General features: G+C 45.1%; 2 protein-coding genes across 4 annotated transcripts in view; both read left to right on the top strand.

Annotated features, from left to right (window-relative positions):
* The window catches only part of LOC118308749 (NACHT, LRR and PYD domains-containing protein 12-like), a 988,189-nt gene that overhangs the window by 339,317 nt on the left and 622,096 nt on the right, over nucleotides 1-26,776 (top strand). The gene's annotated exons all lie outside the window — the stretch shown is intronic.
* LOC118308746 (filamin-B) overlaps nucleotides 1-26,776 on the top strand; it is a 58,951-nt gene that overhangs the window by 21,583 nt on the left and 10,592 nt on the right. The window contains exons 5-35 of one of the 2 annotated variants that reach the window (XM_035630036.2): nucleotides 424-571; nucleotides 1,772-1,890; nucleotides 2,029-2,103; nucleotides 2,407-2,569; nucleotides 3,330-3,530; nucleotides 3,646-3,783; nucleotides 5,002-5,128; nucleotides 6,743-6,879; nucleotides 7,217-7,410; nucleotides 7,544-7,657; nucleotides 7,796-7,939; nucleotides 13,784-13,907; nucleotides 15,539-15,699; nucleotides 15,811-15,901; nucleotides 16,030-16,184; nucleotides 16,467-16,584; nucleotides 16,811-16,890; nucleotides 16,990-17,175; nucleotides 17,812-18,126; nucleotides 19,034-19,151; nucleotides 19,414-19,614; nucleotides 20,460-20,633; nucleotides 20,746-20,908; nucleotides 21,401-21,561; nucleotides 22,626-22,917; nucleotides 23,012-23,165; nucleotides 23,331-23,520; nucleotides 23,612-23,859; nucleotides 25,024-25,107; nucleotides 25,936-26,032; nucleotides 26,556-26,696. In XM_035630036.2, the coding sequence (XP_035485929.2) occupies nucleotides 424-571; nucleotides 1,772-1,890; nucleotides 2,029-2,103; nucleotides 2,407-2,569; nucleotides 3,330-3,530; nucleotides 3,646-3,783; nucleotides 5,002-5,128; nucleotides 6,743-6,879; nucleotides 7,217-7,410; nucleotides 7,544-7,657; nucleotides 7,796-7,939; nucleotides 13,784-13,907; nucleotides 15,539-15,699; nucleotides 15,811-15,901; nucleotides 16,030-16,184; nucleotides 16,467-16,584; nucleotides 16,811-16,890; nucleotides 16,990-17,175; nucleotides 17,812-18,126; nucleotides 19,034-19,151; nucleotides 19,414-19,614; nucleotides 20,460-20,633; nucleotides 20,746-20,908; nucleotides 21,401-21,561; nucleotides 22,626-22,917; nucleotides 23,012-23,165; nucleotides 23,331-23,520; nucleotides 23,612-23,859; nucleotides 25,024-25,107; nucleotides 25,936-26,032; nucleotides 26,556-26,696 (4,813 nt within the window). The remainder of the gene's footprint in view (nucleotides 1-423; nucleotides 572-1,771; nucleotides 1,891-2,028; nucleotides 2,104-2,406; nucleotides 2,570-3,329; nucleotides 3,531-3,645; nucleotides 3,784-5,001; nucleotides 5,129-6,742; nucleotides 6,880-7,216; nucleotides 7,411-7,543; nucleotides 7,658-7,795; nucleotides 7,940-13,783; nucleotides 13,908-15,538; nucleotides 15,700-15,810; nucleotides 15,902-16,029; nucleotides 16,185-16,466; nucleotides 16,585-16,810; nucleotides 16,891-16,989; nucleotides 17,176-17,811; nucleotides 18,127-19,033; nucleotides 19,152-19,413; nucleotides 19,615-20,459; nucleotides 20,634-20,745; nucleotides 20,909-21,400; nucleotides 21,562-22,625; nucleotides 22,918-23,011; nucleotides 23,166-23,330; nucleotides 23,521-23,611; nucleotides 23,860-25,023; nucleotides 25,108-25,935; nucleotides 26,033-26,555; nucleotides 26,697-26,776) is intronic. The other variant, XM_035630037.2, reaches the window with a different exon arrangement.

Genomic DNA, 26,776 nt, shown 5'->3' with positions numbered 1-26,776 from the left:
CCGTACGCAAAGATCCAGCCAGATCCATAAAGTAAATGTTTTTTTCTCCAGTCTGGCGTGAGGAACGTCGACTGGACTGCACAAAACTCCGACCTCGACCCCGGGTCGCCGACTTTCGAGCCAGGATTTATTTCCCAACATCAGTGAACATCTGATAAAGTTTTGAAAAATGAAAAAAAAAACAAATTTGGACTGCGGAGTAGAATCACTGTACATGCTTGAGGCGGCATAAGCTGCATGTTGCACAACACGCCTCAATTTCCTCGGAAGAAACCGTTTTGGCAAACAAATCTCTGACTCTGTGTTTTGTCCTCACATCATGAAACCTGCAGGAAAAGCCTCGTTCATACGGGCTGGATTTTTTTACAACAAACCTTAACTCTGTGTGTGTGTGCGTGCGTGTGTGTGTATGTGTGTGTGTAGGTGATCGCCCCAGAGGAGATCATTGACCCCAAGGCGGACGAACAGTCGGTGATGACCTACCTGTCGCAGTTCCCCAAAGCCAAACTGAAGCCTGGAGCTCCGCTCAAACCCAAACTAAACCCCAAGAAGGCCCGCGCATATGGACCAGGTACACACACACGCGCGCAAGTGAAATGATGAAATCATCTGTTCCAGTGTTTCCCACTGTGTGCTGGCAAATGTGTTCACTGGAAACACTGGTCTGACTCTGACAATGTGAGGAAATGAGCAGCTGTTAGTGTGAACAATGGCCCCTACTCCTTATACACACACACACACACACACACACACACACACACACACACACACACACACACACACACACAATACACACACACATAGATTAGTGAGGTCGTCCTTCAACTTGGACTGTAACGATGAGGAGGAAATATCTGGAAATGATTCCATATATAGACGACAGGACACCACACACACACACACACAAACATACACACACACACACACACACACACACACACACAGTGTGATCCTGTTGTTTGTAACATCCCGTCTCGTGATATTAAACTGTTCAGCGTTTTTGTGTCTGATGAACCTTGAAACTCACAGATCAATAACTCACACGTGGCTCCAGACACTTTCATTTCAATTCATTTTCATTTTGTCTATAAAATATTCAGATAATCTAGTGAAATATGTCCATATCAATTTCCCAGAATCCAAGGGGGTTGTCTTTATATAATGCATGTTTTTGTTCGAATAACAGCAGCAAATCCTGAAAACAGAAAAAATGTCAAATGAAACAAAATGAAACAAAACGAGATGTCACAGAAGCTGCCTGTTAGTTGTTTTGTCTGTCGTCTCTTTACGGTTTGATCAAAAACATGTTGCCGAATGACGTGCAGTAAATAAAACATGCATAAATGTTACATGTTAAAAGTACAAACAACATGTATGGCTGTAGAAGTTACTGATTCTATTTAATAAAGTGTGAAATAATAAGTCAGGAAATTCATAAACAGTAGGAAAAAAAATGTCCCATATGAAATCACGAAGACGTGATTTAGGACAAGAAATTCTGACATTTCTCTCGTCATGATGAGAAAATAAAACATGTCACAGAGGAAAGTTTTTAAAAGTTCTACAAGTGAAGGAAAGAAGGAAATTGTGATGAGGTGTGAATGTGACAGAAAAATGTTTGTAATAATTTTTAGGAGCCCGATGTGTTGTTTTGTTTGATAACGTCTGTATTCAGTTAACTTTTCTTGGTTTAAAGTTTTCAAATTTATTGATCTTTGATAATATTGTTTATAATAATGGGCTTGTTTATTGTCATGTTCTCTCCCTGCAGGTATCGAACCGACGGGCAACCGGGTGCTGCGTCCTGCCGTGTTCACAGTGGACACGTTCAGCGCAGGTCAGGGTCAAGTCAGCGTCTACCTGGATCATCCAGACGGCACCAGGGAGGAGGTACAGTACACTTCCTCTTCCGCCTCTGACCTCGTCAGAGAATACAGTGTTGCACCGTACAGTATTGTATTATTTGATCTTCTTAATAAATCACATGCGACGAATCTCAAACATCTGCCTGTGTGGTTTGTTGATCAGCTGAAGGCGGAGCTGAACGAGGGCAAGAAGACGTTCAGCGTCACCTACGTTCCTCAAGTCACGGGAGATCACAAGGTAAACTTATGTCTTACTGTATATAATTTACAATATATACTGTACGTTTGTTTTATCACAAAAGTTTTCATCGCACATTTCAAATCCATTAAGTAGGTTTTAAATTTTAATAAAAACTTCATTTCATCCCTGTGTTTACATTCACAGAGTTGATGTTGTTGATGTAGTTTCCAGAGGTTCGGTAGAAGTGAAGCTTTAGGATTATTGTTTGATTACCGGAAGCAAAAAGACACGTATGCGTTTATTCCTATCATTGTTTTCTGCCTGTGTGAGTGACTCTGGGCGACTGACTTTGTCTCCTAGGTGACGGTGTTGTTTGCAGGCCAGCAGATCCCTAAGAGTCCGTTTGAGGTGGGCGTGGACAAAGCGCTGGGCGACGCCTCCAAGGTCACGCTCAAAGGCCTGGGGATCGAACCCGTGGGCAACGTGGCGAACAAGCCCACCTACTTTGACATCTACACCGCAGGTCAGAGAAATCACGGAGGCCCTGACGACGACCTCTGAGGGTCACGTGATGTGACACACACACACACACACAAACACACACACACCAAAGGTACAGATGGGTGAGAAATTAAAGGAAAAACCTGAATAATTATTTTTGCATTCCCATGCTCCTTGGAAGATTGGATTTTCCCCCCGAGTTGTGAAGTCGTTCATGTGCTTTGGAGTCGGGATATGGAAACAACATGGACGCTGTAAGACGCTGTAAAAAGCGTGTAAACAGCACGTTGACATCTCTTTCTCATATTCGCTAAATAACCCTAAATAACGCAAAGAAAAAGGATCAGATATGACAGGGTATATAAATTATAATAAATCTTTTTTTCTACGTGGAACCATTGCAACTGGATGTAACTAAAAATGTAATGTAATCAGAAAAATGATACACAAATACGTTACTTTGTACCATTCATCAAAGGTTTTTATCCATCTTTTTACTCGCCACGTCTCTGTGTACGACGTCAGCAGCTCCGCAACTCGTGTACCTACATTTTTGCCCAGTTGTCGGAGAATCATTTCCCAGATTACTCCGACATGGTATGAAAGCGCTGTCAGTCGAGAAGCGGGCCACACGGCGCGAGGAGCCATGTATCGGACACTGGGAGATGTTACTCTACCAATCACTTAACGGCAAAAACAAATTTGTCACAGAGTTCACCATTTCAAAAATTAAAGCTTGACCCGTCCATCACTGATTGCCGAGGTTTCCTCTTCCCGCTTAGGAGCCGGCAAGGGAGACGTGACGGCCATGATCCGAGACCCGCAGGGCCGCCAGAACACTGTGGAGGCGATGATGGAGGATAAGGGCGACGGCGTGTACCGCTGCACCTACCGTCCCATCCAGGCCGGGCCGCACGCGGTCATCGTCACCTTCGGAGGCGTGGGGGTCCCCAAGAGCCCCTTCAGCGTGGACGTGGGGCCCGGTGAGCACATGCATATTTTCAAAATGGAGTTGGTGATCGCGATCGTCAGAATAAAACAAAGGTCTCATTGTCACGCCTCCATGTCGTTGTCTCTTCTCCTCTGCGGCGCGTCCAGCCTGCATGCCGGGCGCGTGCAGGGCGACGGGCCGCGGCCTCCAGCCGTCGGGGCTGAGGGTGAAACAGGTCGGTGACTTCAAGGTGGACACCAGGAGCGCCGGCAGCGGAGACCTGAAGGCGCTGGTCAAAGGGCCGAGTAAGTTCAGGTTGATTTAGACATTCATTTAAGATCTCACTCATAACTTTCCCCCCCAGTCACATTTATTCACCTTTCTATAAGATCTGTTCTGGTCTCATTTGAGGGTTTGCTTTTGTGTTATTAGTATTTTTAACGTTTTAGTCCTTTAAAAAAAAATCATATCTTTTATCTTACCTCACTGAAACGGGTTTATCATTTTGTCTTGTGTTAGCTTAGCTTAGCTTATCTTAGCATATTTAATTTTTGCTTGGCTCAGTTTATCTTATCTTATCTTTGCTTAGCTTAGCTTATTTTATTTGCACTTGGCTTATTTTAGCTTATTTTATCTTATTTTAGCTTAACTTACTTTATTTATCTTATCCTAGCCCATCTTCGCTTAGCTTAGCTTATTTTAGCTTATCTAACCGTATCTTATCCTATTTTAGCTTAGCTTACATTATTTATCTTACCTTATCTTCGCTTAGCCTAGCTTAGCTTACATTTTTTACCTCATCTTCACTTAGCATAGTTTAGCTAATTTTAGCTTCTCTCACCATATCTTATCTCATTTTAGCTTAACCTGGCTTACAAAATGTATCTCATCTTCACTCAGCTTGTCTTATCTTATCTCTATTATTATCGCTGTAATTACATTTATCAATTGACACCTGGTATCCACTGGGATTCTCGTTATGAAATATCTATAAAAATGGATCATTTGTCCCTTTGCATTTACACCTGGTAATGGTTTACCAGCCGGTAGCCGTCATCTGTAAGCCCCTGCCTGGTTACCAAGGCGACAGTCACTTTGACTGCAAGATACTTCGGCTGGATGATTTGATTTATTTTCCCTATATAATATAAAATCATATATCCTTCTCTCGTCTCTTCTACAAGAGATGGTTTTCTGTACTGTCGTTTTCTGCATTTTACGAGGTTTCTCTTAATACATTTTGTTTCTTCTTATTCATACAAAACACCCTAAGAAGGTGATCAATGGAACATCCCGTCCGTCTCATGATCTTCTGGATTCGTGTCTAATGTCAGAACGTTCTTTTTAAATGAGATCCAACTTCTGATTACTGTGTGTGTGTGTGTGTGTGTGTGTGTGTGTGTGTGTGTGTGTGTGTGTGTGTGTGTGTGTGTGTGTGTGTGTGTGTGTGTGTGTGTGTGTGTGTGTGTGTGTGTGTGTGTGTGTGTGTGTGTGTGTGTGTGTGTGTGTGTGTTTTTTATCAGAAGGCATCGAGGAGCCGGTGAAGCAGATCTCCAGTCAGGACGGTGTGTTCTCCTATGAGTATTATCCTAATAGTCCTGGCAAACACACCGTCTCCATCACCTGGGGCGGTCAGCACATCCCGAAGAGGTGAGCTGTAAACTGTGTGTGTGTGTTAATGCGTAACCTCAGCACATTACCTCATCCGATCTGAATGGGTGGATCCTCAGGGGATTGGGGAGCTTTGGTCTGGGCCCTGTGTTTTCTGTCACTTCTCTGCGGAGGAGGTTCAGTGTGTTTTGTTGTGCAGACGTCAGTAACCGTGTCGCTGCAGGGAGTTTCCCACAGATTACAGAGCGCGAGTCACATGGGAATTAAAGGCCAACTACGGCAATTTTCGCAGTGAGACAAATTATCTAGTGAGGTAATAACTTTTTATGTGTGCATACAAATGAGAAGCCCCACTTGGTCAAACTATCCACAAGTTGTACACGTAAAGGAAAATTCCTGTGGATAGCTAATGGAACAAACATTTCACAGAACAACGTCGTTCGTGTCTATATATGGTTCGGTCACTCTCTTCTTCCTGAACTTCTCCGGAGTGGCTGTGCTTTACGTGAGCGCGTAAATGTGCGCAAACTTTTCTCCCGCTCGACCTGCAGGCGCCGCCTCTCGTCCGAGTGATCCGGGAACGTTCCCGCGCGAGTTCGCGTCTGTTCGGGCCTTTTTGAAAATCAACGTCAACGTCCTTAAGTGATGTTCGACACGTGTGAAAACAGCAGCTGGTTATAGTCGAGGGAGAAACCGGATCAGACACGAGCAAAACAACGTGAACGCAATGACACAAATAAGTGACAGCTGATCCAGACTCTCTCTGATGCTTTAATAACTAGAGGTGGGTGGTCCTCATGAAGAATCTTGTTATGTTGTATTTCTGTAAATACAAAATAAAAGACTTTAAATCATATGAATAATACTAATAAACGTAATGTATTGTTGATCGTAGAAGTAAGTATTATTGCTTGAGGGAGGAGGAGTATTTTTAGAAAGCAGTTTTCTGGGAAGTGAAAGCAAACCAAGGCACAATTCACCGTAAAGGAATTTTTCCTATATTTTTGCCGACGTCGTACAGTAAAGAAGCAGGTAGGAAGCACGAGCCTCGGGCGGAACATTCTGGGTGAAAGGACGCGCACCCTAACCTACCGAAGCTCTCTCTGTATGTCTACCTTTGTGAGGACCGGTTTGAGTTTATACCTTTGTTAGAGAGTGAGGACATTTCCTCACCACTGCACAGGGCCTCAGGTCGGGGCCGGCGTGTGCAGTGGCTGCGAGAGTTGTGGTTTTGGGGTTCGGCGCTGTGGAATGCTTCATGTCAACGAGCGAAGAGAAGCGAACAAACATGTGCGATAATGAAGACGGTAAATCACAGCGGACGGTTTTATTAGGAGTGAAGCTTGTTTCAATCTGAGCAGACGCACACACACACACACACACACACACACACACACACACACACACACACACACACACACACACACTGATGCATATACACATCATGCACACAACTGGCAATAACTGCTGAAGACTGGATTATAGTTCAGCTGAGGTGTGTGTGTGTGTGTGTGTCTTCCCATAGTCCCCTTTCACGCACACGCACGACTCACACAGACAGTTACATACTGACCTTCCACTTGTGGTTGTGTTATTTTACTCATTCTGACAGTTCTGCTCTCTCTCCCCTTTTCTTCTTCTTCTTCGTTTCAGTCCATTTGAAGTGGCAGTGGGCAAGGAGGCGGGGCCTCAGCAGATCAGGGCCTGGGGCCCCGGCCTGGAGGGAGGCATTGTGGGTAAACCGGCCACCTTCATAGTGGAGTCCATCGGCACTGATGTCGGAGTGCTGGGTGAGGCCCGTTTCCTGTAGCTGAATGAGTTTCAGACTTGTTTCTTTTATCAGTTCAAGTTTCACGGACACACGGATTCACGATACGATCACGTCATTCATTACATGTCTGAAATTCTTCTTGTTTGAAATTGAAATCCTAGGTTAACACAATTGGATGCAATTTTGCAAGCCCAACAAATGACGGTAGTCACGACGATGCGTGTAATAGAAATCTGTGTTGTTACCATCAGTTTGTTTGAATATGATCAAACCAGCAAAACCTGGCAAACACTTGCTGTCAAACCTCTCAACCCTACATTTGCATCCTGATCAAATGTGACCTGCTCCCTGTTCAGGTTTTGCCATCGAGGGACCGTCCCAGGCCAAGATCGAGTGCGAGGACCAGAACGACGGGTCGTGCGACGTGCGCTACTGGCCGACGGAGGCCGGCGAATACGCCGTCCACGTGACGTGTGACGAGGAGGACATCGAGCACAGCCCCTTCATGGCCTACATCGTCCCTGACAGCGGCACCGGTCACCCGGATAAGGTGAGGGGCCGGCCCCTCGGGACCGGACCTGGGTCCAGGCCTGCGGTTCTGTTTTCGACTTGAGACTCAAGATGGTTTATAAGTTTCAGGTCGAGAGATTCAAAATAATTACTGCTGGCTTTTCGTTTTGTAGGTCCAGGCTTCCGGGCCGGGGCTGGAGGCGAGCGGCTGCCTGGTCAACCAGCCTGCGGAGTTCACCGTCAACGCTAAGGATGCTGGGAAAGGGCCGCTGAAGATCACGGCTCAGGTAAGACAAAAGAAATCCACCCGCGAGGGAATATCTGCAGTTTTTCAATCAAACGCAGAGAAAAGCAGCAAAATCGATGAGAAAAAATAATGACTCAAACAAGGGAATGATTTAATCTCCTCCTTCACCGTCTGTCAGGATGCAGAGGGACTTCCTGTGGAGGTGAAGGTGCGGAGTAAAGGCGAAGGGCTGTACTCCTGCTCCTACACGCCCGCCCGCCCTCTCAAACACACCGTGGCCGTCGCCTGGGGAGGAGTGGGCGTCCCCAACAGCCCCTTCAGGGTAAGCAGCCAATCACAGCACCCGGTCACAACAGGACGCGATGTCCGGCCCAGATCGGGAGATCTGTTTGAGGCCAAATGTGCCACGGTTGTTGAAAGGGAACCTTTACCCAAAACCAAAAGCGCCCGAGTCGTTGTCCAGTCGGAGGCGAATGTTTCCGAGCGGAGTGTTAAGATGGCGAAGCCAAAAGCTGCCGACGCGCGCAGCAAATCTAAGAAGCCTCTGATCATCATCACTACATATACGGAGAAGAGGTACAACTTTTAGTTCAGTTGCACGGAGAGAGAAAAAATAATCACACGAGTGAATTGATCAAATTTGAAAAAGCGAAGGAAACGGTTTGTGAAATCTGTGCTGGTGAGAAAAAGACCTTAAAATGTTTTGAGTGATGTTTTAATAATGATTTAATCAAAAATATGGAATAAGGAACCAAAGTGAGTCTAGAACAAAGGGAGTCTTATTACTCACGAGAAAACACTAAAGACGACGGAAACATCTCAAATTTAATCACTTTGCTTTTGCTCCGAACTACTGAGCTGACTCCATAAACTTATAGGAATAGTTTGGAAAATACATATTTTTTTTTCAGTTTGAATGTCTGTGCATTAAGTCCAGAGCCAGAATCAGGACGTGGGTAGTTTAGCTTTATACTAATACTCTTTAAACAGCATTTCATTTATTAAAAAAAAACAAAACATAAATGTGTGATTTTAGGCAGAGTCAAGAACTTGTTAAATAACTCTTGGTGCCATGACGTCACTATGAGGTCTGAGGTATTTCGATGGCGTCAGTGGAGACGCAGGGAGGAGTCGTGGGTGGAGAGAAGAGGGGTTTGACCTCGGTACTGTACGTGACTTCACCATTAGTCCTGCGCGGCACCGTGTATCTGCCACCTCATTACAGTATGTACAGTATAGTATATACAGACTTTCCTCTAACACACCCCCCCCCCCCCGAATTTTTTACATTTACAGTTTTGTTTTCGATGCCACATCTGTACTTTACGTACACGCATGAGATCGAGGACTTCTCTTCTCCTCTCCATTTATAAAAAAGAAAAAAAAGAGAATTTAAAATGCACTTGCCAAACCATTTCAAACAGTTACTGGCTGATGGAGCAGCAAGCATTTTCCTATAACTTTTCATTACTTGACAATCAGATGTGTGATTTGTCCGGCGTGACATCACAGAGGGAGTGTCATGTTTTCTTTGTCGATGGCAACGTATCATTAACACCATCGAAAAAATATTTAGTTGCGGACTGAACGGAAAAAATGACTGCCACAATATGATCAAAAATGCAACTTATGTTTCATTTGATTCCATTTTTTTTATTCATTTAAACCTTTTTGTGTAGTGATTTACACATTACTCATTAACACTGTAATCTGTGTTTGCACTGGTTTGTCTTTTGCAACCTCACTTAAACACTTACTAATCATAAGAGTTGTTAAATTTGATTTTTTTTAACTGCAAGATGTTTCGTCGACTTCACTATGATTTAATCACCGTGTGCACTAACTCCTGTCTGTACTGTAACCTCTGTCCATGCACTGTCATTGTGTTTTTTATTTTTTTTTTAAGTTCACTGAACTGAACCTTTCTGATCCAAGCGACGAGTTTTTTTGTAATTTAAGAAAATTGAATCATATCCACATTTGGCAAGAACCTTAAGAGGGGACACGTGGTTAAAGATGGGCCTCAGTAATTCCACTGAAACTATATTCTCAATATTAATAATATTTTTAAATAATATATAGTTGTTTTTTGGGCCTGATCCAAGTCCTTTAAAAGTTGATATCATCCAAGTACATATCTCACACACACTCAAACAAACAGCTGGAGCCGACTAAAACTGCCACACCTTAGTTTTCTTGAACAACTTGGTTAAAAAAAGAAAACGTCCCGAAGCCTAATTTATTCATCTAATACGACTAAATGAGATAATGTGACTCGTCACTGAACGATGCGACGTGATAATTATTAAGTTATGGCTACAGAAGAAAATAATCAATACACTGTGTTTTGTCCAAGACGATAATTATGCTAAAGAGAGTTAACAGGACGATCGAGGCCCAGTTTAAAAAAAGACAAAACAATGTAGACAACATCTGAAACTATTGTGACAACAAGTAAATGTCAGCTTTAGAAACCGAAAACACCACGGATGGAAAAAAATACTAACAGATTTATGAACATAATCACCCATTTATTTTGACGACACATATGTGGCAAAAACGGAAACATACTTTAACTGTAGAAATCTGCTCAAAATAACACAGTTATTGTTATTTTTGTTTGTTTGTTTGAAACATTTCAGGCGCAAACGTTTCATCAACATCTTGTCCTGATTTCACGAGAAAACAATTTGACCCCAAAATCATCTGGAAAGCAAAATCGACATGAGTAAATGTTTTATGTGTTTGCGCGTGGGGAACACGTGGAGGAGGTTCAGAGAAGTGAGGCTTTTTGTGGAGTTGTTTGTGTTGCTGCTGTGAAATGAAAACCTTTTCACTCGGCGCGGAGGAACTGTCAACCTCCATGTCGGGCACGATTCTGAGCGTGACACGCGTGTGACAAGCTTTTATTTAACACAAGTCAGCTCGCGACAAAACCGCCAACAAAGTGTAAAATAAACCAACAAAACAACAACAACAAAAAGAGGCCGGAGTGAGAAGGTTTTCATCCAACAGATGAGACGCGCACTAACTATTCTTCCCTGCACTGTATGTATGAAAGATTCATTTTGCCTTGTAGTTATTGCTCTCATGTTTCCACCTTTATCAGCTGTCTTCCCTTCGTTATTGTTGCGAGGCATTTCAAAGTTTCACCACCGCAGGGCAAATGAGCCTCATGAGAAAAACTGCCCGTGAGACTTGCCATCGGAATGTACGACGATTGCCAACAGGCTTCTGCGGTTCGACAAAAACAGGTCTTTGTTTTACGGCGACAGAGGCGCAGAGTCCAAAAGCTCTCGGGGGAATAAGAACGCTTTGATTGAAATGTGATTGTGCAATCGTTGGGCAATTGACGGAGAAGATTTGCCGTGCTTACGGATCTTTGGATCTGGCAGCAGCTTCGTAATATTTGCACATGTATACTGTTTGTTTTTTATCAATCCCCCCCAAAAAAGAACTCACCGTTACATAAAGCGTGTGCTAGTGTTTCCTCTTACGGCTGAAGACCACATTGGTGCTGGTCCGCGCGGTCATTTCAACTCGTCCGGCTCCATGTTTGCACTCGTCTGGAGAGGTTTGATTTAGAGCTGACGTCAGTCACCGTGGTGATTCATCGGGCCTGTTGTGAGCCGCCCGGCCGACACCGACTGCACCTTTCTCCAGCTTTCACGTTGCCACCGACGATGGATAGTAAAGTCAAACAGTCACACCCAGCTGCTGCCAGCACACGGCCGCAGCCGTGGCCGCGTTCAATTGAAACCATTCGGAGGGTGAGGGCGCCGGCGTGTCGGAAAAACAGATCCAGCCCGACTCGACTGTAACTGTCACTAATCCCCTCTGCTGTAATGCAAATGCTGTGCAAGGATTGTAAAGTCAACACCTATTGGATTTGGTTAAAAGAAAAATCATCTCTTCCTTAGGAAAAAAACCCCCGAAAACATTGATTGTAATCAACGTAAACCATTTCGATTCGCCATTTAGGAACAGAAGTGAGTTGTACGATGTCAGATACCTTGTGTCTTCTTCACACGATTTGTTTTCCAAATTTTGGAACTTGCCGACGAAAGCCCCAAAACCACAATCCAAACTGCCGTTCGTCAATCGGTACACGTGTGGAATCTTCGATGCGTCGCCGCCTCCGACTCGACGTCTGGACGAATCGGCGACGACTACAGACAATCAAGAGCCAATCCAGGACCGACCGACCGACCTCCTCTCGCCGGTCAGTTGTGTCGTCTGCAGTCGTCTTAATTTGACGTCGCTTTCAAAAGTTTCCCAAAGTTTATCATATCTTAGTTGCTAGATTGACTCACCGACGAAACGTAAATCTGTCGTGCGTGAGTTCTTCCGCGGTGTTGATCCGCTCCGCTGGAATGTGATGTGTTGCTCACGAGAGTCATGTTCTCAAGTCAGTAGTGGAATAAAAGCGTCTTTACAACAAACTGATATTTTAGCTTGATAGTTCAGTGATTTTGAAGTGGGGTGGTATTTTTACTTATGCATAGTTAATGTCTCCTTATGGAGATGGTGATCAGCGATGTCGAGTTCAGAGGAGAAGTGGAAGTAGCGTAAGTCTGAGTCCCCCATTATATATGCTCACCTAAAAAAAAAATTCCCTTCAATTGTACGCTGAAGGACGTATCTTTTTCACTGCTTCACTTTTCCGCCAGACATCCGTTTAAGTTTGCTTTTTTTTTTTCCAAGCGAACTTCGGCCACGTGTCACTGCGCCAACTCGCCGCGGTAGCTTTGAGTCCAACAGCTGATTTGCGTAGTGATACTCTGCCGGCGCGAGTCGGCAAAAAAGTGCAAACTTAAACGTCTGTCTGGCGGAAAAGCTTAAGCAGTGAAAGAAATACGTCCTTCAGCGTACAATTGGACGGATATTTTAAGCATTTGAAAATGTGGTGAAAAGGCCGTTTTTCGTCGGCCCCCTCTGCAACAGTGGGACTGAGACTTACGCTACTTCCACTTCTCCTCCAAAACTCCATTAAATGACATCGCCGATCGCCATCTCCATAAGGTGACATATTAACTATGCATAAGTAACTCATGCAGCCCCACTTCAAAATCCCTGAACTGTCCCTTTAAGCCCCACAAGTAGTCACTCTTGGTCGGAGTGAAGCGTTTTGTTTTTTTCGTCTTTGTTTTTTTGTTTTACCTTCAAGACAGCTGATAAAGAAACTTTAATTGCTGAGGATGCGGCTTTTAAACTTCACAACTTTGAAATATTATGCACTCTCCACACTGGCTTCTAGTTTTTATGTATTATGACCTTTGATGTGTTTAAAATGTTAATATCACTGGGTTACACCAAATCAATAGCTAATCATTGTTAATCCTGGATTTGTTCCCCAGGGATAATTTAGTGAATGATCCTTTTTGCATGCATGTTTTTTTTTTAATGGATATATTTTTGTCTTAACAACCGTGAATTTGTTTGTAACTAACATGTTGAAACTCACCTCATTCACCAGATGTTCTAAAATCCCAAGGCATTTTAATTACACTTAATGGAAGTTAGATTGGTTTCAAAATAAATTCTCACATTTCATTTAAGTGTGTTGCTTTGTGTGTTGGTTCATTTTCTTTACTGATTTACATTTAAGTTTGTTTTTTGAAATGATTAGTTTATAATAATGTATTTCACATATTTAAGGTTATATTTCCCTTCATAGGATCAACTGGGTTTTGCCCTAGATCATATAATTTTAGCCTTAATGTTAAAAATAGACACAGCTCTGCAAGAAGGAAAATTCTTAAGTAGATACAATTTTGAAAATCTGCATGCAGCTCTTATCTTCTTCTAAATTCAGAATTTGTCTTCAGTTTATAGAAATGAGTGAATAGATGTTAATCGTAATCTCACATGTCACTACTATTACTACTTCCTTACACTACAAACTTGTCACTTCTGTACAAAGGTTTAGTGAAATTAAGACATTAGATATACAACATAACACATTTAAAAATGTGAAATACTGAAAACAAGTGGATCCAGGATGGAGCCTTGTGGGACTCCAGATACTGTTTCATTCATTTTAATCATAGAAATACCAGAAACTGATTAGCTGTTTTGTTGATTTGAACATGTTAGTGGAGAAACATCCTCACATAACCTGAAATATTCAAATGAATAATAATAATTTTCTTGTTGGTGCTTGTAGGTGAATGTGGGTAAAGGAAGCCACCCCAACATGGTGAAGGTGTCCGGTCCTGGAGTGGAGAGAACCGGACTGAAGGCCAACGAGCCCACACACTTTACCGTGGACTGTTCAGGAGCTGGAGATGGTAACACACACACACACACACACACACACACACACACACACACACACACACACACACACACACACACACACACACACACACACACACACACACACACACACACACACACACACACACACACACACACACAGAGCACACACACACACACACACACACACGCACACACACACACACACACACACACACACAGAGCACACACACACACACACAGAGCACACAGGGTGATAATTAAGACAGGAAATCCTCACAGACTGTTTTATTTGGTGTGATTGCATTTTCCATCTGTTTCAGAACAACACGATAACATTCACCATTTTATATTGTCTGGGAATGATTACCACACACACACACACACACACACACACACACACACACACACACTCTTTCCTGGTAGGTTCTGGCGATGATCTCAAGACCGAAACATCCTGACAGGAAATTCATTATTTTGACTTTCCTGAGCAGAGGAACACACAGACACACATTCCATCATCTACCTGCATTCCATCTCCACCACACTACTACCGGGTTGTTTCACAAGATGTAGGAAATTGAGATTCAGCATCACATCATTTCTCCTCTGACCTCTCTCCATTCTAAGTAAACATTACCTGGGGATCAGTGTTTTATTTTTTGTAGTGGTGTCAAGCTGTCGGTTCATCGAACGAACCACTGGCATAACAACTACTGGACTGATTCACACATCCATCTACTGTATGCCTCATGTTTCTGACGGTACAAAAAAAACGTATGTAGGATTGATATGAAGCCCCAAATCCATCAACATCTATTGAAACTTCTCAAATTAATGCTGTAGAATAAACCACCTTTCCACTTTCTGATCAAACTCGCATAAATGTGTCTCGGACGGAGTATAAGACCAGGGGCCCCTGGGCATAGACCTGTAGTAGCCCCCTACCGCTTTTGTTTTGTCTTTCTAGTACTTTATCGTGTCTTTGTGGATATTTTGTGTCACGTTCTGGTTATTTTGTCTCAATCTGGTTCTTCCGCATCACGTTGTGGTCCTTCTGGTCTCAGGTCCCTCTGCCAGAACTTGTAATACTTCTTCTACGCTCGTCCACAGCAGGCCATTGGTTATAATGAAGCACTGTATGAACAAACTTGTCACTTGTCAAACGACATTGTGTTGATTTCCTCTCCTGGGCCCAACGAGCTGTGGGGGAGCAGGCGAAGGCCAAAGAGAGAGGGAGAGAGAGAGAGATGATTAACTGACAGTTGTTTCCCCTCCCACTGAGAATCTGACCTGGTTCTGTTGTCTGACACGGTTTCCTGTGGCGTTGCTCTCATACTCTGAATTCCTCTGCTGTGATTGATGGCTCGGCTCGGCTGCGGCGAGCGCAGTTTGTGCTGAAGCGGTCGGCTTGTTGTTCACACTAGAGCTCATGTCAGTGTTGGCATCCCGGGGCCAAAGTGCAGCCGACAGGAATACCGTAAATCAGACGAATGGAAACTTCCAGCACCCCCTTGTGTTCTCACACCGAAACCAACACGGGTTCAGTTTATCAGAGAGTTTGCTGCCTCACTGGACAGCTAAGAAATATGGTGTGTTCTTTTAAAGACATGGTTGTACAACATCTGTGTGTGTGTGTGTGTGCGCGCGTGTGTTGTTTCAGGCGACGTCAGCGTGGGCATCAAGTGCGATGCCAACATGGTCGGTGACAACGAGGAGGACGTGGACTTTGACATCATCCCCAACGCCAACGACACGTTCACCGTGAAATACATCCCCCCCGCTGCCGGGAAGCTCACCGTTAAAGTCTTGTTCACTGACAAAGTATGAACACGCGCAAACACACGCACACACACACACACACAGCTGAAAGTTAACAAAAATCCTGTCCAGGGGTTTGTTCTGGTGAATTTCAGCGTGTACGTTTTCACGCAGGAAGTCCCTCAGAGCCCCTTCCAAGTCAAAGTTGCTCCTTCGCACGACGCATCGAAGGTGAAAGCCGAGGGTCCTGGACTGGCTCGCACTGGTGAGACACACACACACACGCACACACACAATGAATCAGCTCTCGTCCTCATCTGACTTTGTTGCACCTTAAATCTCTCTCCTCCTCCTCCTCCTCCTCTTCATCCTCTTCTTCTTCTACCCGTGCAGGCGTGGAGAGCGGCAAACCCACTCATTTCACAGTGTTGACTAAAGGAGCCGGCAAAGCACCGCTGGACGTATCCTTCTCCTCGCCCGTCGAAGACTTTGACGTCATCGACAACTACGACTACTCGCAGACGGTCAAATACACGCCCGTCAAGCAGGTACGGCGAACACACGCAGGTACACTGGTACACTGAATACACGCCTACACAGTGAGCTGTAAAAAAAAGTGTATAGATCAAGTGCACACCTGTCCAACAGAACAGTCTGTGTGCTCAAAATTATGATCTGAAAATGACAAAATCCTCCAAAGCTTTGAAGACTGTAGCACAACAAGTGAACGCTGAGCGCAGACGACGTATCTCGACCCGTCTGTGGTCAGTGACAACAGCCAAGTGTGACCGAGCACGCGCAAAACGCTAACTGTCGACGCGCGTCCACAGGGCGACACGACGATCTCGGTGACGTTCGGAGGAGATCCCATCGCCAAGAGCCCGTTCACGGTCGGGGTCGCGGCCCCGCTGGACCTCGACAAGGTCACGGTGGACAACCTGGAAGGACGTAAGAAATGATTCCGTCTCTGTCTTTGTTTGAGGAAACGTTACTCCAGAGCTGACATGAAATTTTGTTACGGCAAATACTTTTTTTTCGGACGTGAACCTCCAGGAAAGATCCGCAGGATCGCGTCAGGACATTCAGGAGTTCAAGAGTCATTGTATTGTCACATGTTGTCTGCAGGACGGTCCCATTTGTACATTATTGTTCATTCGATGAATGTCAATTTCAGGAGTGGAGGTCAATCAGGAACAGCAGTTCATGGTTGACACCAAAGGTGCGGGAGGTCAAGGTCGACTGGAGGTGGCGGTGGTGAGTGGCGGACGTGCTCCTTCCATTTCTTCTTTCCTTGTTGATCGTTAAAAAAGTAGAGGAATTCACCAGACTTCACTGGTTCTTGTGTGTCGGTAGCTGAGTCCCAGTCAGCGCGCGGTGCCCTGCAAAGTGGAGCCTCAGCCCAGCAGGGCAGACGTCCGCCTGGTCCGCTACACCCCCACAGAGGAGGGGCTGTACGCCGTCAACGTGTCTTACGACGGACACCCCGTCCCCGGGAGCCCCTTCCCCGTGGAGGCCCAGCTGCCTCCGGATCCAAGCAAGGTACAGTGACATCAGCATCTGATCCCTTGAAGGCTCCAGATCCATGAAAATTAAAAATACATTTTTACCAGTTTTAATCCAGTTTTTTTGTGTCTCTTGTTATTTGCCAAAAACATGTGAGAAAACCAACATCATAGTATATTTACATCTATATTTGTCCTTAATTGATAAAGACCAAAAAAATGATGTATCTACTTTACTCTTTTCCTTAAGGTTTTAACTGTGTCGTTAACCGATTTTATTTCTTTATACATTGTATTTTATTTTATGGGGGGGAAATGTGGTATTAGAAATGAAAAAGAAGATTTTTTTTTTCCCCCATTTCATTTCACATTTAATTTATTTCTGTGCATAAATGTTCAGCAAAGTAAATGTGTTTCACTGGCAATGATTCATGAAGAGAGAAAATAGATTTTTTTTAAATAGTCAACTATAATGTTTATAGTAAAAAAAAAATGTATATAATATAAGAACATGTTGAGTTCAGTTCACATTTGACGGAGACACAGATATGGATTCATATCTGCAGTACGTCAGTGAATTACACCTGGATATTAAATCAATGAAAATAATAGTGTCAACAAAAAGGTGGAATTTCCAAATCAAAACCCAATAAAAGTGCCTCCCCCTCTCTAGGTGAAGGCGTCTGGTCCGGGTCTGAAAGGGGGTTTGGTCGGGAACCCGGCAGAGTTCACCATCGACACCAAGGGCGCCGGCACCGGGGGCCTGGGGCTCACGGTGGAGGGGCCGACCGAGGCCAAGATCGAGTGTTCGGACAACGGCGACGGCACCTGCTCCGTCTCCTACCTGCCCACCGAGCCCGGGGACTACCTGGTCAACATCCTGTTCGAGGAGGTCCACATCCCGGGCTCGCCGTTCAGGGCCGACATCCAGATGCCCTTCGACCCGTCTAAGGTGGTGGCGTCGGGGTCGGGCCTGAAGAGAGCCAAGGTGAGGGGGTCGGGAGAGGAAGACGAGCTAGGCCAAAGGTTTAGGCTTCATAGATGCCTGATAAAACACTCAGCATTCAACGTTCACGCGGGTCGATCCGATTTCTTTGGGATACATTTTAGCAAAGTTTCTGTATTTCATATTTGATCATCTGACTATTTGAGGCTCATCGGTACCGAAGTATCTAGAGCTTTCCCTCACATCAAACTGGAGGAAAGAAACATGCGGGTCAGAATAAAAACCTGTAACATGGTTAAATTGTCCTTTAGTGTTTCTATTTTGATATATTTAGTTGATCATGAAGTGTGTTTTCCGCGACGTTCTACAAGTTTTAGACAACAGGAACGTTTATTAAACGCTTTTGCTCGCAGACTGAAGCTCCACAAAGTTGCTCCACGTTCTGCATTTTCACTCATTGGACTGATCTTCTGACATTTCTCCAATAAAATGACACAGAGACCAAATTAAGGACCATAATCTCATATTATTTTGACTTTATTCTCGTAAAATTACAGCTTTATTCTCATAAATTTACGACTTTATTCTCAGTAAAAGCAAAATGCAAAAAAGTGCAATGGAAAGTCGGTGAATCAATCATGACGCACATGAAGATCGTCTGAGGTTTGACTTTAAAGCTCTTTTTACTTCATCAGTGTGCTCATCTTCTCCTGCAGCTCTCTTTAATGCCACCACGACTCCTACTTTGGATAGTGGATGTAAAACCAGATTAATTGTCATTGTCTAAATTTAATTTTCTTGAAAATCCCTGTGGATGAAAATCATCAGTGTGGAAAAATGACCTCTGACTCTTCAATTTTTGCCTGGATCAGTGAAGAAATGTTTTAAAAGTTTATATATATTTTTGAAAAAGGTACGAAGTGGGATTCAGCTTGTTGTGTCTGCGCAGGTTGGAGAGACCAGCGTGCTGAATGTGGACTGCTCCCTGGCCGGACCGGGCCAACTCGGCCTGGAGGCTGTGCCGGACTCCTCCCCCACCAGCCCGACCGGCTCCGCACCAGGCTCAGGTAACAACGCAGCGCTGCTGATCTCATTCACCAAGTATTGGTGGTTCTGTATTTTTAGTTTCCCTGTCATCTGTTTTAGGATCTACACTCTTCCCCTCCAGGGCAACACATGTTTTCAGTCGTGTTCTATGAAAAGTCAAACTCGGCGCAGACAGAATCTGTCGTCGTTCGGCATCATACCTCCTTTGAAAAGGGGAAAAACCTTCTGATTGTTTTTTGGTGTAGACAATGAATTCTGTGACTAAAAAAGGTTTTGTTCCAGGCGTGAAAGCCAAGACGGAGGTTGTGGACAACAAGGACGGGACGTACACGGTGACCTACGTGCCCCTGACCTCGGGCATGTACACGCTGCTGCTGAAGTACGGAGGGAAGACCGTCCCCGGTTTCCCCGCCAAGGTGATGGTGGATCCCGCCGTCGACACCTCCAAGGTCAAGGTGTTCGGACCCGGAGTGGACGGACAAGGTGCAGTATGGGTCTGACCCGAGTCGCTCTTGAATCAACAGAACACTTTAAACATTTATTCAAGGGAAGTTGAAGATAGCACGACATTGTTAAAAGCTACAGGGTGTGATATATTTAGAAGAACTTATTCACAGAAGTTGAATATATTGTCCATAACTATGTGTTCATATATGTATAATCAACTCTGAAAGAGTTAAATATAGTGACATGAGGTGGACCCGACCTCCGTGTGAGTCTCCATGTTTCAGTAGCTGTCGGAAACAAGAAGTGGAATCAGCAGTGTGCCGCCGTAACGTGTCCCCTGTCGGTCGCTCAGTTGGTTGCAGTTTGTAACTTTACCACCAGAGGCCGCCAGAAAATTACAAAAATTACACACTGGGGCTTTGACATAAGCCCACATGTTATATAAACAACTTTATTCATCCAAGCACCTAATTTTTCTGTTTTCTGTTGATAACATCGATAAGTATTCGAATATATATGAAGAATGACCGATAAATACACTTTTCTGTGATTATGCAGTAACAAATTAATAAATAAATAAATATCTACATATAAATATATAAATGTATGGCACAGGATGAGAAAAATTTCACCGGTGGGCAGAACAGTTTGCAGATTGCTCTGCGTTGTGTAGCAACCAAATGCAAACCCAAAGCATTTGTAATGAATGGGATATTGTTAATATGAAAAAATACAGATGCTAGCTTGTTGCTTATGCTCAATGTGTAACTTAAATTCTTATGTCACTGGAAATTTACACCAATTCACAATTGAAGTAATTGTGAATTGGTGAAGTCGTACTAACCGTGACCCTCTTTACCTTCCCCTCCGCTCTCCTTCAGCCGTTTTCAGAGAAGCCACCACAGACTTCACGGTGGACGCCCGTCCCCTGAGCCGGCGGGGGGGAGACCACGTGAAGGCCGAGGTCAGGAACCCGTCCGGAGCGCTGACCGACTGCCAGGTCACCGACAAGGCCGACGGGACCTACGGCGTCGAGTACACGCCCTTCGAGAACGGTAGCGCACCTGCACCTGAACTAAGCATGAACCATGTAACCCTCCGTACCACGTGGTGTCAGTTTCCTCAGCTTCTGTCCATCTGTCCGTCCGTCACGATCGTGTGTTTCAGGCGTTCACACCATCCAGGTCCTGTACGACGACACACCGGTTCCCAAGAGCCCGTTCAAGGTCTCTGTGTCGGAGGGGTGTGACCCCAGCCGGGTGACGGCTACTGGCCCTGGGCTCCAACAAGGCCTGATCGACAAGCCCAACAAGTTCAGCATCATCACCAGGTACTGTTGGGGGGGGGCGACTAGGGAGTTCAGTAGTGTCTTATGAAATCTGAATCCGGTCCCTAATCCATTCATCAAATCCTTTAATGTCCGTGACATTAATTAAAGTCGTGGCTTTTGCGGTACAGTTGTTCACGCAGCATTTTGTTTGATATGATAAAAGTCTCTGTCTTTTCAGTGTCCGGAAAATTGGGTCCGGACAATTTCTTTAAGTTTGCTTTTACCAGGATTATGTACGGGACCATTCTGTGGCGTCTGGGTAGAGCAGCAGGACGTGACGATAACTCCGCTGCAGTCATCGACGCGCTCACTGTGAATTCTCCAAATATTTTCTTGCTGTATTCTCACATGGACATCTTTTCCAGAAATGTTACCGGGAAGTTCCGAAAAAACACGACTTTTGCTTTCTCAGCCGCAGCCCCTACGAGGAAAAATAATGTCCGGCGATGTGACGTGCTGCTGATTTTTTGACGATTTTTTTCTCACATTCAGAGGGGCCGGTATCGGCGGCCTGGGCATCACCGTGGAGGGTCCGTCGGAGTCCAAGATGTCTTGCAAAGACAACAAAGATGGCAGCTGCAGCGTGGAGTACGTTCCTTACACCCCCGGCCTCTATGACGTCAACATCACCTACGGTGGAGAGCACATCCCCGGTCAGATATGATTCTTTTTTTTACCAATCTTAAACCATGTTACGTCCACGATTCCTGGTCGGCAGGATTGTTGTCCGACACTGCGGTCACAAGTGACATATCTTAAAGGATAATCTCTAATGTTTTCAGGGCTGCAATTAACGATTATTTTCATTATTAATAAATCCGACGATCATTTTCTCGATTAATCGATGAGTTGTTTGGTCCATAAAATGGTGAAAAATGTTGTTCGTGATTCCCCAAAACCTCCAACATGATGTTTTGTTTTGTCCACACACCAAAGATATTTAGTTTACTGTCACAGAGGAGCAAAGAAACCAGAAGATATTCACATTCAAGAAGCTGAAATCCGAGAATTTTGACTTTTTCTTTCATAAACACTAATTGATCAAAAAAGTTGCCGATTAATTTAGTAGTCGATTAATAATCGATTAACTGTTGCAGCCCTAAATGTTATTCTATGTTTTCTTCTTGTCAAAAAAACAACAATGTTCCGGTGCTTCTCTTGATACTTTTTGACTTTTTTTTTTACCCTGTCATGTTTGTGGCTCTCGGCCTCAAACTTATTTTATTCCTACGGAAGATAGAAATGGAAAAAAACGTCTCATTGAGAGAGTTTTTCCAGCAGCGGGACCTTGTTGTGTGTTTGGGATCGATTAAAAAGTAAAATACAGTTCTTGTGTTTATAGTAACGACGGAGCATTGTTGAAGTTATTGGCTGATAAAATAAAACGCTGTGTTTTTTACTTTTTTTACGATGCGGTTTGCAGTCGCGAAGCCGCGGCTCAGTTTTAATTTAGACTCGGCGTGGTTCCTTGTTCGACACCTCGACAGGCGGATGTGGTTTGTGGTTCGGCCTCAGCTCGACATACAGAGAAACCACTTGTTACCCACATCTACAGTACTTTACCATGATAAACTTAATGGAGCTATAATGAGATGCCAACAGTCGGAATACTTGCCGTAATAAGGTGAAGACTCTGAGGATTGGAGCTTAGTGATGTACAGATCTAAAGACCTAATAATTCTGACCCATAATGTTTTCATTTCCCTGTTCTTTGCAGGAAGTCCCTTCAAGGTGCCAATGAAGGACGTGGTGGACTCCAGTAAGGTCAAGGTGACCGGTCCCGGTGTGGGCTCAGGCGTCCGGTGCAATATCCCGCAGTCCTTCACGGTCGACTGCAGGAAGGCGGGCGTGGCCCCCCTGGCCGTGGCCGTCACCGCACCCAAAGGCCTCGCCGAGCCGGCGGAGGTGAAGGACAACGGCGACGGGACTCACACCGTGTCCTACACCCCGTCTGTGGAGGGGCCGTACTCTGTGGCCGTCAAGTACGCAGAGGAGGACGTCCCCCGCAGGTACGCAGCAGTGAGGTTATCGGTGCCTTGCTCGGGGCAATCTACTCGGGGGTCTGTGTCTTAAGAGACTTTGTGTCTGTGGCCTTTTTTTCAGTCCCTTCAAGTTTCGGGTTCTGCCCACTCACGATGCCAGTAAGGTGCGAGCTAGCGGCCCCGGGCTGACCAGCGGCGTCCCCGCCAGCTTCCCCGTTGAGTTCAACATCGACGCCAAGGATGCCGGGCAGGGCCAACTGAGCGTGCTCATCACCGTAAGTAACACACAGCCTCAAAATCATACACAAAAAATATTGCTTAAGAGAAAACCCTGGATGACAAACACACACGAAGAGACGGTTGAACAACCGCAATGTGCCGTCAAACAGAAGGGGTAAAAAACAGTCCTCCATCTTTTTTCTTCCCTTGTCCCACGTCAGGACCAGGATGGTAAACCTAAGCAGCCCAGTGTCCACGACAACGGCGACGGTACATACCGGGTGTCTTACATCCCCGACCGCGCGGGCCGGTACACCATCCTCATTAAGTACGGCGGTGACGACATCCCCGCCTCACCCTACAGAGTCCGCGCCACGGCAAGCGGAGACGCCAGCAAGTGCACTGTCACAGGTAACATGGCCACCAATGAACTAATAACGTTTTTAAAAATAAAAAAAACTGGAAGACAAAAACCCTAATAAAACTTTCCTCCTCCTCTCAGGTCCCGGTGTGGGCCCCACGGTGGCCATTGGCGAGGAGCTGGGCCTGGTGGTGAACGCCAAGGGCGCCGGCAAGGGGAAGGTGAGCTGCGTGGTGGTTCAGCCCGACGGCAGCGAGGTGGAGGCCGAGGTGCTGGAGAACGAGGACGGCACCTTCGACATCTTCTACACGGCGCCGGCGCCCGGCAACTACGTCATCTACGTCCGCTTCGGGGGAGAGAACATCCCGCGCAGCCCTTTCAAAGTCATGGTGAGGAGATGTCTTGGTTCAGTCTTTAAAGTCCTCCTCCGGTTTCTGTCCTCTAACATGTCTGACATTGACTATAGCGACTTGTATCTGGTGTTTCCACATTCCTCTGCTGGAGGAGGAGATTTCTGTGTTTCACTTCTCTGCAATTTGAAATTCAAACGAATGCTGTTCGAGCTAGATTTGGTACGTCACAAATACAGAAAACCAAACGCTGTTGAATATGCAAATGTGAGGCAAAGAAACCGGAAACTTCCAGTGCAGCAGAGGCAGCGAATCATGAGGACAGCAGATGTTTCAACAGACAGTTAGCATTAGCAGTTAGCATCCACGAGAGGACGGCAGGTGTGTCAGTAGACAGTTAGCGTTAGCAGTTAGCATCCACGAGAAGGAAGACAGGTGTCTCACTAGACAGTTAGCATTAGCAGTTAGCATCCACGAGAGGACGGCAGATAGTTAGCATTAGCAGTTGGTGAAAGCTTTATGAATGAATCTCTCCGATGTTGCCTCTAATCATCTTGTTCACATTCTTCCAGCCGTCAACCTAGTGCGAGCAGCTGTGGTGGGCGGGGCCTGTGTTATTTGCATATCATCAATATTCATTGTCTCAGAATTCCTCAATGAGTTTTTTGGGGATAAACAATGTTAAACAAAATATTAGGCATAGCAGATACATTTTATATACTTTAAAACGTGACCGGGTTCTTTGAAGGAACATAACTGCGTTTTTATATGTTTTAGCTGCTCGACTACAAATACTTTTCGAATTTATTGATTATTGACGTGTTTTCACGTGTCATTTCCTGTCGGTTGTCTTTTTCTATTCGCTCCCACATGGCATGAAAAGTTAACACTTTTGAAATTTGAGTTGTGTAATCTGTCACACTGAACACAAATTCTGCAAAGGTCATGAATTTATATGTGCCAACAGATTTGAAAAGTCTCTGTTGTGAGGTTTCTCCGTTTTAACGCAGCATTGAAGAAGATCAAATGGTTCGTTGACTGATTCAAGCTGTTTGCAGATTAACTCTTTGATTTTGTGCCTTTAGGTCACAGACCACGACTCCTGGTCTGAAAAACTCCACACATAACATGCAAAGGCCTCATACGTGTGTGTGTGTGTGTGTGTACGAGGTCAGATGTTAACCCTTAATGTTGTGTCTTTAGGCTACCGATGAGGTACCAGTGATCCAAGAGCAGATGTCTCGACAGCAACAGGCTGCTGCCCCTGGAGCTGGCTTTCAGCCCTGGGTACCCCCAAAAACACACACACACACACACACACACACACACACACACACACACAAACACACCCACACACACACACCCACACACACACACACACACACACACACACACACACACACACACATGAAAACACACGCTCACGCACAGAACGCAAATGTACACGTTTGTTAAAACACAAGCACACACAAACTGTAATGCAAGTCTTTACATACATACGGTATACACACAACATTACAAGAGGTTAAGGTACATTGCACAGTGAATCACACACGCGCGCACACACACACACACACACACACACACACGCCTCTCCTCTCCGTTGCAGGTGAATAGCCGCTGGTTAAGTCTTGACCTCGCTCGACCGCTTCGCTTCCTCTGTAGTCATTTCTCCCGCTTGTCTCAGCCAATGGGATCGCAGCAAACTTCTAACATCATTACATAAATCAAACCCCCACGTGTTTTGCGAGATGTGTTGCTATGGTTACGGGTGTTTTATGGATATTTCTTTATTTCTTATCCCTGCAGGAGTTTTGTTGTGGCGGTGTTTCTCCCTCTCTCTTCTTCCTCAGTGCACTCTTCATCGCTGCGGCTGCATCACAGTCACCTCATCATCATCATCATCATCATTATCATCCTCCTCCACTTCCTCTTTCTTCCTGCTCCATCGCACTAATCTTTCCCAGGGTGCCCCCATGTGGGCGGGGCTTGGACACAGCAGCAGCAGCATGTTTCTAGCGCAGGTCGCCAAGAGGGACAGGAAGTTGTTTGTGTTTTTTTGGTGTTGAATGACGCGTTGAAGTCCGTCCTGTGCGTGTCTGTCTCCTCCTCCAGGTGACGTCGGAGCCAATCAGCAGCAGCGTCAACGGGAGCGGCTTCAGGCCGTTCGACATGGTGATCCCGTTCTCCTTCAGGAAGGGAGAGATCACTGGTGAGAGACATTTTGTCGGCTGTTTTAGAAAGTCTGTTAAATGGTGTTATCAATCAATCAATCAACATTTATTTATATAGCGCTTTACAGCCACCACCAGGTATCCAAAGTGCTTTACATAAAGAAATTACACAAAAAAGAATCTAACAAATAATAAAATCCGCCAAAAGTACATAAAAAGCAGATGGAAAGCGTCACAGCGCTAAGTATTAAAAGCCATTTTCTCGAACCCGCTGCCTCGGGTATGGGAGACGGACGTGCTAACCATTAAATAAGTGAATTAAATAATCGGTGCCTATAAACAATTCTTAATCAAAAGCGTTGGAGGAGCTGAGGAACTTGGAGCACAAAAGCTAAAATGCTTCTTCTCTTTCTGTGATTGTGACCAAAGAGCACTTGATTCCGGAATGATTGAGATTAATATACCGCAGACATTGACCTTTATAATGAGACTGTAGATAAAGTTTCCTTCCTGTGACTCCTCCAAAAAACAAGTTGATAACTTCTCTCCCTCTCGTCTCAGGTGAGGTGCTGATGCCTTCAGGAAAATCCGCTCAGCCGCTGATCTCGGACAACCTGGACGGGACGGTCACGGTTCAGTACTCGCCCACGGAGGCCGGCCTGCACGAGATGCACATCAAATACAACGGCACGCACATCCCCGGTTAGCACAACACACACACACACACACACACACACACACACACACACACACACACACACACACACACACACACACACACA

This window comes from Scophthalmus maximus, chromosome 6 (genome assembly GCF_022379125.1).
Source record: "Scophthalmus maximus strain ysfricsl-2021 chromosome 6, ASM2237912v1, whole genome shotgun sequence".
In the NCBI taxonomy this organism is placed as follows: domain Eukaryota; kingdom Metazoa; phylum Chordata; class Actinopteri; order Pleuronectiformes; family Scophthalmidae; genus Scophthalmus; species Scophthalmus maximus.
Note: the sequence above shows the minus strand (reverse complement) of the source record. Positions and strands in the feature narration are given on the sequence as shown.